Consider the following 11,364-nt stretch of genomic DNA (forward strand, 5'->3'; position numbering starts at 1 on the left):
CATGCACAACACATTTGTACCTTTCAATTTTGTCTGTTTGTGCGTCATGCAAATAAACCTTTAAAATGAATGAAATGATATCATGTACCTATTTTGGACCACATTTGTAAAAAATTCCAAATTACATACACAAAGTCATAGGAATCACCACCCCTGTTCATCATGATCTTAATATTTTGGCCCATAAGAAAAACGTCTTGAACAAAAATGACACATCAATATTTCATTAGTGTTGTCACATCACATCCTGTAAGCATCGTCTGTCTGTGTCTTTTCTCTGCAAACAAACATTTTAGAGGTGGTAGTTATATACAGTCTGTATAAGTGTGGTTAATCCAATAAACATTTGTAAGGAGATGGCAGTTACTGTGAATTTACAGGAGTTACACAGTGATTAGTAATAAACAGTCTCCAAAACTTTCATATGATCTTCAATTTGGAATCCATCTACTGACTATCACATAGCAGCTGGAGCAGTCTCCAATGGAGGTGAGTCCACTGCTGCCACCTGTGGCCAAGAACCATAGCCTACTACTAGATTAACTTGTGACACACATCTGCACCTGCTGCTATGATCACATTGAGTAGAGGCTGAGTGGCTGCACTTACCCCTGGTGCATCCAAATCTACCCACAAACCTGTTGAAAGACGCAATGCCAGCAATGTGCAGCCTGACTCATCCTGATTCTAGATGTTCAGCACACACACAGACACAGAGGTACTGTTTAAGGTTTAGTTTTAACCCGAGTCACTGATCATTTACAGTATTACAGAGTCTGGCAGTCTTTGCAAGATGTACACATTACTGTAAGTTTGTAGCTGACTCTCAGGTGTGACAGGTGTGCCAGCAGGAAAGAGGCTCAATAAACCTGCATCCTGCAGTTTGTCATGCAGGATTAAAAGAGCCAGGCTTTGTTCACACAGCTAGGATTGTATTTTACACTGACCCTGGGTCAGTATAAGTGTCATACAGTTTAAATGAAGCACTGAAACTGATGCATTGATGCAATGAAGCTAATTAGGATATTTACTGTCAATCTGTGGCAGCGATAAATCACTTTACTGGAAACTTTATTAACTAGTAACTTCATTAGTCCATAACAGAAGCTAATATTTCTGTCCTAACGTGGTTTAAAAAGTAACAGCTTTACTACAATATAATCTAATGCTCACACCATAAACGTTACCACATTAACATTTTTGACACTCACTGACTTTTAATAGTCATTCTATAAATGCTGTCCATTTAAATGGTCTTACCTGTAAACACTGCTGTATTCACCGGATTCCAGCCAGAGTGGATTCTGGAGTCTTTCCACGCTCCTTTTAGTGATCCTCCATCTGGATGGATGATAACAACCTTCTGAACAAATTAGCAGGTGGAGATGGCCTATATCTATGGGACAGATTTGTGCTAATAACGCACATTGTATGGACTGATAACATCCAAAGCGGGTATGAATAAAGTGAATAAAGTCACCCAGTCACTAGCTGTGCCATTACCCAGCATACATCACTCCCTCCATCAATGCAATAATCGATACAAAAGTAAATGCCTGTAATTAATTTATCTGCTTTTTCTCAGGTAGTTGTTTACATTATATCATTTATTGTGTTCAGTATACGTCACTACAATGTGTTTTCGGAAATATCTAAATATTTCAATTAAATTCAATTTTATTTAAATTTAAATTTAAAATTTAAATCCCAATGATCAGGCGACAGCTCAGTTCTTGTCCAAGCAGTTCATCTTTACCAACTAAAAGCTGTCAAACCTAAAATGAGGACGTGGGCTCAGCTTTCAGAAATTGTTCTGAAAGCGAATTTAAAACTGTGGCTTTAAAATGTTTATGAACTGTTACTCTGAGCTGTTGTTTGTATGTCCTTACCAAAATGGTTACTGCAAAGGACTGACCTGAAATCTGGGATATAATGCTTTTGGGGTTTTTCTTTTTAGGCTTTCATTAAGTCCTCTAGTCTATAGTTAATATGAATGACTACATGGAAGTTAATTTGAACACAGTTAAAGTTATTTAACTCTTGCAACCAAGCTGATTCTTTTCAACATCAACATATTAAAACTACAATAAAGCACCACCAGCAGTTTTATCAACTAAAGCTTATTTAATTACATTTAAAAGTCTTGATGGGTTTATCAGTGTCAGTTAGCATTCCACATATCACATTAGTACCTGAATCAGTCTTTTTTCTAATAAAAGGACCATTAATCACAGATACCGGATATACTGCAGTTCATATAGTTCACGGAGTACCTAAAAAGTACTTTTCCTACTGCCACAAGGTGGGGCTGTGCACCAAATGACATGTGAACTTCTTTTAAGAAAGACATGCACTAACCAGATATCATTCAGCTTTTGATGAAAGAACATATTGTACTTTTGTTCTTTAGAGGGAAAATACAGAGGTTGTTTTACAGCCAGGAAAGTTAAACAGTGAGAAACCAAATAATGACCTGAACCAGACATTAGGCTTCAATATAAACTACAAAAAAAAGAACATCTTGATGCATGCTCAACCATCCAGGTAAGTAAATCTCCAAAAGTTGATTCTGCTGCACACATGAAATGTTTGTTTTCATGGCAAAACCACAAACACAGACAGTCATATCTCTGTGTTAAGTCTCCCTTCTTTTTCCTCTGATTGCTGCCAATCGGTTATCCTTTCACCTGTTTGAATGAACAGTAAACACTGAACCTGTCAGGGTCCTGGGATCCCTGAGCAGTTATGGACTAATATTATAATATATATTTTGTATTGCTGTCCCTCGTTATCCCTGCTTGTGTGTGTGTGTGTGTGTGTGTGTGTGTGTGTGTGTGTGTGTGTGTGTGTGTGTTTCTGCGGGCGCCTTCAGGCCTGGTGGGTATGGCCCTGCTGGCGGACTGGCCACACCCGAAGCCACACACCTGCTGCTGATCAGGCCTCGTCGGGGGAGCTACTTAAGAGAGTCTTGGAGCTCCCACTGGCGTGGGATCATTTTGTGAGATTTCCCGTCAGTTCTCCAGCTGGTCTGTTTGTGAGTGTGAGCTTACCAAGTGAACTGAGGGTACTAACTACTGCCTCTATTTTCCCAGGAAGGATTGCTGGATGAGAGGGCAGCAGACACAGAGTGCACTGGCACGAGGGAGCAGACACATGGGCACAAACACTGGGAGAAGACACGGAGTGGAAGTCGGGAGCACACGGGGATGTATTATTGTTGTGTATCAGTTCCATCACTGTAAATAAACGCACTGCTTGTACATAGAGCACCGCGCCTGGGTCCTCCTTCCCCACACCCCCCACGGTTTGCCATGCCCTCTGCACACACCAGGCAATGCTGCTAAAATTCTTTATTTATTTAATCTTTATTACTTTCGGTTTCTCTCCAGCAGTAATCGGAAGGCATGTGACTGCAGATTAACGATCATGATTATTTTATACATATTTTACTTAAGCCCTCATAGTGCTCCTGAGAGTCCAGGTTTATTTTACGATTTATGGGTTTTATTGCACTACTTTTGGAACATTGTACCATGTAGTCATCTTACTCTGAGAGTTTGTGGGCTTATTGTGTTGCTTTTGCCACTGTTGTGTTCTGAATTTACATGAAACTAGATGTTAAAAAGTTGTATTATTTATATGGTTATACAACACAGCTAATGCATTCTCTCATAGCCATCATTTGGCACAACAAGACGGATGTGAAGCAGACAAAAACCCAGAAAAATACCAAACATTGTTGTGGTTACATATGAGACTGATGAGGGTGTGTTAGGTAATTTCCAGTTCTCATCTGAATGACAACATTTGATTTAATAAGGAGATTTTTTTCTACAATGATTTTCCAGGCATTGTGATCAACATTACTGCCATGGGGCAACTTCAAGCTGGTGCTCTGCAAAACCAAGCTGCAGCATTATTTGGAGCGAGCCCCAGTACCATCTCCAAATGCAAGGCCAAGTATAACAGGGGAATGTCAGAGACAAACCCCAAAGTGAACAAGTTTGCTCTCAGTGTCAGCACTGAGGAGAACTGTAGGCTGTAGCTACAGATTTATGGTCATGGTTTGCAGGATGATCTGGCAGACGGCTCTCTACACAGTCAGTCACTGCCCTGCACTCAGACCTGTCTGTATTGTTATTCCCAAAATGATTCACTGGAACCAGAAGATGTGGTGGAACATTATATTCTGCAATGAGTCCAGATTCTGCCTATAGCAGCTGGATCGAAAGGTCAAAGTTTGGAGTTGTTTAACATTGGCTCAGAAGATTTGATACTCACTCTGCTGCTCAACCCACAAATTAGTTTTCCTTTATTGCCAAGAAGCACAAAAAAGAAACAATTAACCAGACCAAAACACAAATTTCCTAAACCTTTTGCTGCGTTTAGCCCGAATCACGCAGTACAAATGATAAACACAGAATAGAAATGGTCACCCCGAATTCCCTAAACCTTCGTGTTACTTGTATTTTTAATTTCAGGGATACTTTGTTTTGTAATTTGAAATTAAATTATGTAAATGAACTGCATGTTTTATTTATTAAATTTTGATTAAGCATTGATGCCAACTTAAAATGAAACTGACAAAATATTGAAACTGAAAAAAAATTATTGTAACTGAAATAAATGTACTGAAAAAATCTTGTATTGAAACTGAAAAAAATAAAACAATTGAAACTATAATTTTTTTGTTTTGCTTACAATTCTCTTTGTTCAGTTTCAATCTGCTGGTTCTGTTTTGTCTTCTGGGGGCGCGCTTGATTCCAACCCACATGTATTTGCATATACATGTGGGTATATGTAGGTCACTAATGCTGACCAAGCTGCCATCTTTCTCTCTTCACCTCTTTCATTAGCTGCTTCATTTTCAGGTGGGACCCTCTAAAACAGGTAAGTAATCATTTTTTGTCATCTTTCTTTAGTATTCCACTGGACTGGAGTTTAGTTTAGTTTTTTAGCTACATGCTTTTCCCCTCTCCAAAGCAGTTACTTGTTCTTTTCATTTAAGAATACAGCCCACATTATTATTGAATTTTTCCTGACTGCCTTCAGTTGTGAAGTCTTCCTGTTCTCCTCTGTGTGGCATAGGCTCTAATTTTTGTTAGTAAAGTGTGAAATTTCCTGAGTTGTCTTTCTTTTCCTTTAGTGAGTTGGGCATGCTGAGCCTTGTTTACAAGATAGGGGAGGGTAGAAGTGTTTTCACTTCCTGCAGAGTCTGGCTAATTTGGTCCGGAGGGCATCAACAGTGAAATGGACCTGTCTTATCCTTTCACTTAGAAGTTGTTTTGTGCTCTCCCTAGAATCAACACAGCTCTGTGTCCCCTGACCATGAATCCAAGGCACAAACTCTTAGGAACGACTCTAGTTTGTCTGTATCTTAGGTTGATGCGGAGATTGTTCCTATAATCCGCTAGTTTCCTTGAGTCCTTTTTATACTTCCACACCAATTGAAGGGTGTTCCTCCCAAAGTTTAGGGCAATATGTCTGTGAAGGTTCTCAGTCATTGTTTGCTAAGTTACTGTTTTACAAAAAGTAAGAAAAAATAGTAAAACACTATTATTATTTATAAGACCCCAAATTATAGTTGCTTGCCTGAACTGCTAAACTGAATGTTTTCAGTGGTTGAATTTTGTGTTTGATTAATTTCTGGGTTTTCAGAGTAGTCCAATGTGCTGCATCATATTTTGGTATAAAACTATGAAGTGAGTGTAAGTTCCTCACTCCAGTTCAAAATGGTTGCACATCGAGGACATACTGAGAAGCAGAGACAAGTTTGCATTTTCTTTTTTATAGCACGTGGCATGATAAGCACTGTTTGTTAAGCACTGTTTAAACAACTGAAAATGTATTTCTTATTACTCATGTCTTTTTCATTTACTAAGAAATTATTTGTGTGGGGAAACAACAGAAAAAATGCACAAAAATGCTTTCACTTTGAATTTTAAAGGTGTGTCGATAATACCCACAGTAGAGTCAGATGAATGATAATGATAATGTGTGCAATGTTAAATCCCTTTGAAGATGAAACAACGAACAGGTAACACCCACCCGCGAGTCTATAAATAATATAAACACGCCGTCGACTCACATAACCTTCAGACGGAGAACCTGAAAGGATCGCAGCCTCACTTTCTAAACAAAGCAATGGCGCCAGTCGATGTTATGAACCCCCACTATGGGTGGGGGTTGAAGAAAAATCCCCACCTGCTGAAAGGTAAGTAATATAAAAACTGAAATAAATGTGTAATTATTAGTAATTTAATGAGTCTATATTCAAATGTCTTTTTTTTTTTTTGTCCCGTTTGGATCTATAGCCATCAGAATTGTTGTCTTGAGGCCAAGAAAGATGCCAAGCGGATTTATTTTACCACGTGGATCATCATGGCCTTGCCATATTGGTCCATTTGATTGACCTTTATTATAATTATGAATTTATTTTCAGTTGCTACAAACGGGACAGACATGACTGTGGGATAGGACAGGGGGAAAGAATGAAAGAAAGAGAGGGAGAGAAAGAAAACCAAAGGGGAGAAGAGACGGTGAGAAGGGGGGGAAGAAAGAAAAAAAACAACAAAAAAACAAAACAAAACTCCTGGGTCACCTGTATGGAGAAAAAAAACAGAAGAGAAAGCAAACAACAAAGAGCAACATAATAAGAAAAAAAAGCACCATCACAATAAACTAGCTAACAGTAGATATCAATAGTTACTAAATAATAAACGATATTGTGCAGCACGCAAGATAGACAGCACACAGTGTGCTTTGAGGCAGCAGCCAAGAAAGCTGTAGTCCGCGTCTGTGAATACCCGTGTGTACACCTGTGTGCATACCTGTGTGGATCAGCATGCTTGCATTCCAAAGGTTTCTCCATGTAATGATCTGCTAGGGAGTGTGGGGGGGCCACAGCCCTGTCCTTTATGGTATCAAGCAGGTATGGAGGAGATCAAAACTCCAGACATCCAGAGGCCCCCAGAACACAAGAGACCAAGGAAGACCCACAGAGGGGCAGCCGCGCCACTGTCCCAGTTTATTCAAATGTCTTAAAACATGTTTGTTTGCTATTTACAAAAAAATCTGTGAAATTTTGTGAAGCGAAAGCACGTTCACATATTTGTTTTTTGTAATGTTGTACCTAGAGATACACTTAGGTATCAGATAATATGAATAAAATTGCTGACCTGCTAACTGCTACGGTCACCTTTATTTTCTTTTTTTTAATTTTTAAAATATTCTCTGTTGTGGTTCACTCTAATGTATGGTATAATTATTTAAAACGTATTTGTAGCTATATTTAGTCTAAAAACTGCAAAGTAAAATTCTCTCTGTTCTGTGCTATGTGTGTTTAGAATACACTGAGAAATATGTAGGAAAGTCACTGGACCACGACTCTGCACCACTGTCCACTGCCGAGCCTGGCTCAGCTGAGCAGGTGGTGAGGAAGGTAAATAGAGGCTGAAGGAGTCCATCATTAATTTGAGCTTTCTTCACATTTTAAGGCTCCTGTCACACCTATACTCAGCGCTGATTTAATACTACATGGAAACAAAGATATAACTGTCACCTCTTATAACCTTCAGGTGCTCCTAAACAAGGCAATGTGTGAAATCTTCGTTATCTTGGCTAATGGTCAAAGGTGTTCGATGCTCCTAAGCGCCATGCAGCTGCAAGTAATGATTGTGAGCATTTTCAAAGAGGAAGTGAAGAAAATGCTCATCAAGAAAGGTAAGTAACGTAAAACAGAAAATAAATACATTAAAATTATAGTTATCAGCACTTAAAAACTCTATATTCAAATTTCTTAATAATTTCTTAATCTCTTCATATATTATATTATATTATATTATATTATATTATATTATATTATAGTTACTAATAAAACGGCTCAACTGCTAACTGCTAAGGATCACCTTTATTTACAATCAAACTCTCATGCAGTTCACTCTAATGCAGGGAACATAATATAATTATTTATGACACATTTGTAGCTATATTTAGTTTAAAGGCTGCGAAGTAAAATCCTCCCTGTCCGGTGTTATGTGTGTTTAGGATACAATAAGGATAATATCAGGCTGCTGGCTGATGACAAGCCACTGGATGATGACTCTGCACCAGTGAAAAAATACGGGATCAAAGCCGGCTCAACTGTACAGATGGTGAGGAAGGTTAACAGAGGGTGAAGGAGTCCATCATTAATTCATCTGACTACATCAAATTCATGAATCATAAATACACGTAAAGAAAAAGATGCACGATTCTGATTGAAGTGTAGCATCTTTTGCTTTTGCTCCCCTTTGCACTTTTGTCACATTTTACGGCTCCTGTCATACTTATGCTAATTCTGTATTAAACTGAATAGATAATGATTCATTGAAGTGAACATTTTTATCTGACATCTTTATTTTAATATTATATTTTTTTAAAAACATGAACTAAGTCTGAAGTTCCTCACTACAGTTCAAAATAGCTGGACGTCGAGGGCTACCTGAAAAGCGGTGACATGTCTCTAAAATATTTGCGTTTTCTTTTGTCTCCATGATATGTGGTATAAAAAATGTTAAGCGCTGTTTAGCAAAGGTACTAACTGTTACCTCTCATTACCTTCAGACAGAGAACCTGGAAAGATCACAAGTTCCCCGCCTAAACAAGGAAAATTGTAAACTCGGCATTATCTTGCCTGATGGTCGGAGGTTGTCGATGATGCTGTGCCCCGGACAGCTGCAGAGTATGACTGTAAGCCAGTTCAAAGAGAACATACTCAGAGTGTGGGCCATCCATGGTAAATAACCAAAGAACTGAAAACTGATACATTAAAAAAAAAATTATGACCTACAGTCCTCAATGAGGATATGATCAACTGACCATAAAACATGTTTTCTTTTTGTTTTTTGTTGTTGTTTATTTTACAAAAAAACTATTAAATGTTGTGAATAGGAGTGCAAACACCTTCAAAGATTTGTTTTAATTTTTTAATTGTTGCACATACAGTTACTCAAACCTGTTTAATACTGTGTGTGTAGGATACACTGAGAAACATGTCACTCTGCGCGTTGAAGGCAAGACACTGGACAACCCCTCTGCATTGCTGGCTGATTGTGGAATCAAAGCCGGCTCAACTGTGCAGGTGATTAAGGTTCAGGGAGGTGGAAGGGGTCCATCATTAATTTGAGCTTTCTTCTCATTTTAAGGCTCCTGTCACACCTATGCCCAACACAAATTTAATATCACAGGGAATAAATTATAATTCATTTCTGTGTAAATGTTTAGTTTACATTTTTATTTTAACTTAATATTTTGGTATAAAAACATGAACCGAGTTTCATCACTTCATTGCAAAATGGTTGCACTTAGAGCATTCACTGAAAAGAGAAGACAGGTTTCTAAACTATTTGTGTTTTCCTTTTTTTATGATATGTGATCTAATAAATGTGTTAAGCGCTGTTAAACAAAGGTAGTAACCGTCTCCTCTCATAACTTTCAGATGCTTTTAGAAGTCTTCATTATCTTGCCTGATGGTCGGAGGCACGTGATGCCTCTGAGCGCTAAACAGCTGCAAGAAATGACTGTGAGCCTTCTCGAAGAGGAAGTGCTAAAAATGCTCATGATGAAAAGTAAGTAACCAATAAATTGTTAACAAATAAATAAAAATTATAATGATCAGTGCTTAATGACTACATTCATTATTTTTTTTATTTAAAAGAATCAATAAAATTTTATGAAGTGCAAATGCCTTGGAAGATTTTTTTCTTGAAATTATTTTTTATTATTATTCATAATAAAAATATATTATTATATTATTAATTAACCGCTACGGATCACCTTTACTGACAATCACTCTGATGTGGCTCACTTTAATGCAGGGAACATGGTATAATTATTGATGACATATTTGTAGCTATGTTTATTTTAAAGACTGTAAAGTAAAATCCTCTCTGTCCTCTGTTAAGCTGTTGTAGGATACACTAAGGATGTTTTGAAGCTGCACATTGATGGCATGCCACTGGACAACGGCTTTGTACTAAAAATCAAAGCCGGCAAAAAAGTGCAGGCGGTGATTATGGTTCACGGAGGATGAAGGAGTCCATCATGAATTCATGTGACTACATCAAATTTACAGGATATACCGAACCATAAATACATGTAAAGAACAAAACACAAAATTCTGATTGAAGTCTTGCATCTATGGCTTTCCTTCTCCTTTGTACTTTCTTCACATTTTACGCCTCCTATCATACCTATAGTCAGCACTAATTCAGTATTACATATTAATAATGATTAATTGAGGTGCAAAAGTTTTGTTTTATTTTATTACCAAGTTTCTGGGGCTTCTGTTTTCGCAGTCAGAGGTGTGTGCCTGAGATGACAATATTAGGATTATTTAGTCTCACTGACATCACATAGATCCACTGTCTGAAACAGAGGATACAAACAATCAGTAAGGAAGCTCATATTATTATTATTACAGGAAGAAATTAGAATAAATGTAACGATACACAGACGAACCTCCACAAAGTAAATACTGAAACAAAGGAACACATTGATTGTCAATTTCCTATGTGATACATTATCTTTTTACAATGTACATGAATAAATGCCCATCACCAAATGTTATTGTTTGGCTCACTGATGTCTGTATGTAAACATTGTGATTCACAAATGATCCTAGATTATATTTTAAAACGTAATTGTTCATTTTCTGTGACATGTTTTGTTCAGTTAACAATCACAACAATTAAGTAAATCTTTTTCAGAATATATTTAATGACTCAAAGCTAAATGTGGAAGAAATAAATAGGAATCTGGCTTCCTCGTGGTTTGCATCATTTAACTTTGATAAAATAGAAGACTGTCTCAGAGAAATCAGACTGTCAATGAAAAAATTAAATGCAAAACGTTCCATTATGTAACCTCAAAGAAACGTTCTCTGAGGAAATTTTCACCTTATCCTGATTATTATACTAGTTTAGCTGTTTCTGTAAATACTTTAAAATCAACATTGGCACAACTAAACCACATTTTCCGATAACAAATTTAAATAAGAGATCATATTTTACATGATGATTTTTACTTATCTGCTGGGCTCTAAGTAACGTCAAGGCAGGAAGAAAGAAAAATCTACAAGCTTATATCAAATGAGGTGTTGCTAACTTGTTCAAATCCTGGCGTTGGAGCTTGGACAATTCAGGCCAATATTTTACTCAAATACATCAGGCCACATTTAAGTATTTTGTTATGATCTTTAATTTGAGTTTCTAGTTATAATCTTAATTATTTTTACCCTTTGCTCTTTTCACCACACCAAACCAATAAAGGACCAAACTGCCTGTCCATTTCTTGCTCCACTCTCCCATCACTTATTATACATGC

General features: G+C 37.3%; 1 protein-coding gene across 1 annotated transcript; it reads left to right on the forward strand.

The window, feature by feature from the left end:
• The first annotated feature begins 6,022 nt into the window (after positions 1-6,022).
• On the forward strand, positions 6,023-10,806 carry LOC146714790 (uncharacterized). Its single transcript, XM_085451105.1, has 8 exons — positions 6,023-6,214; positions 7,347-7,441; positions 7,578-7,722; positions 8,047-8,153; positions 8,605-8,776; positions 9,018-9,121; positions 9,479-9,608; positions 9,945-10,806. Exons 1-8 carry the CDS (start codon positions 6,145-6,147, stop codon positions 10,070-10,072), a joined length of 951 nt encoding a protein of 316 aa, XP_085307231.1. The 5' UTR covers positions 6,023-6,144; the 3' UTR covers positions 10,073-10,806.
• The last annotated feature ends 558 nt before the right edge of the window (positions 10,807-11,364 follow it).

The sequence above is a fragment of the Copadichromis virginalis genome, linkage group LG3 (assembly GCF_057382275.1).
Source record: "Copadichromis virginalis isolate Kocher_CV1m ecotype Utaka linkage group LG3, C_Virginalis_male_GT1.1, whole genome shotgun sequence".
Classification (NCBI taxonomy): domain Eukaryota; kingdom Metazoa; phylum Chordata; class Actinopteri; order Cichliformes; family Cichlidae; genus Copadichromis; species Copadichromis virginalis.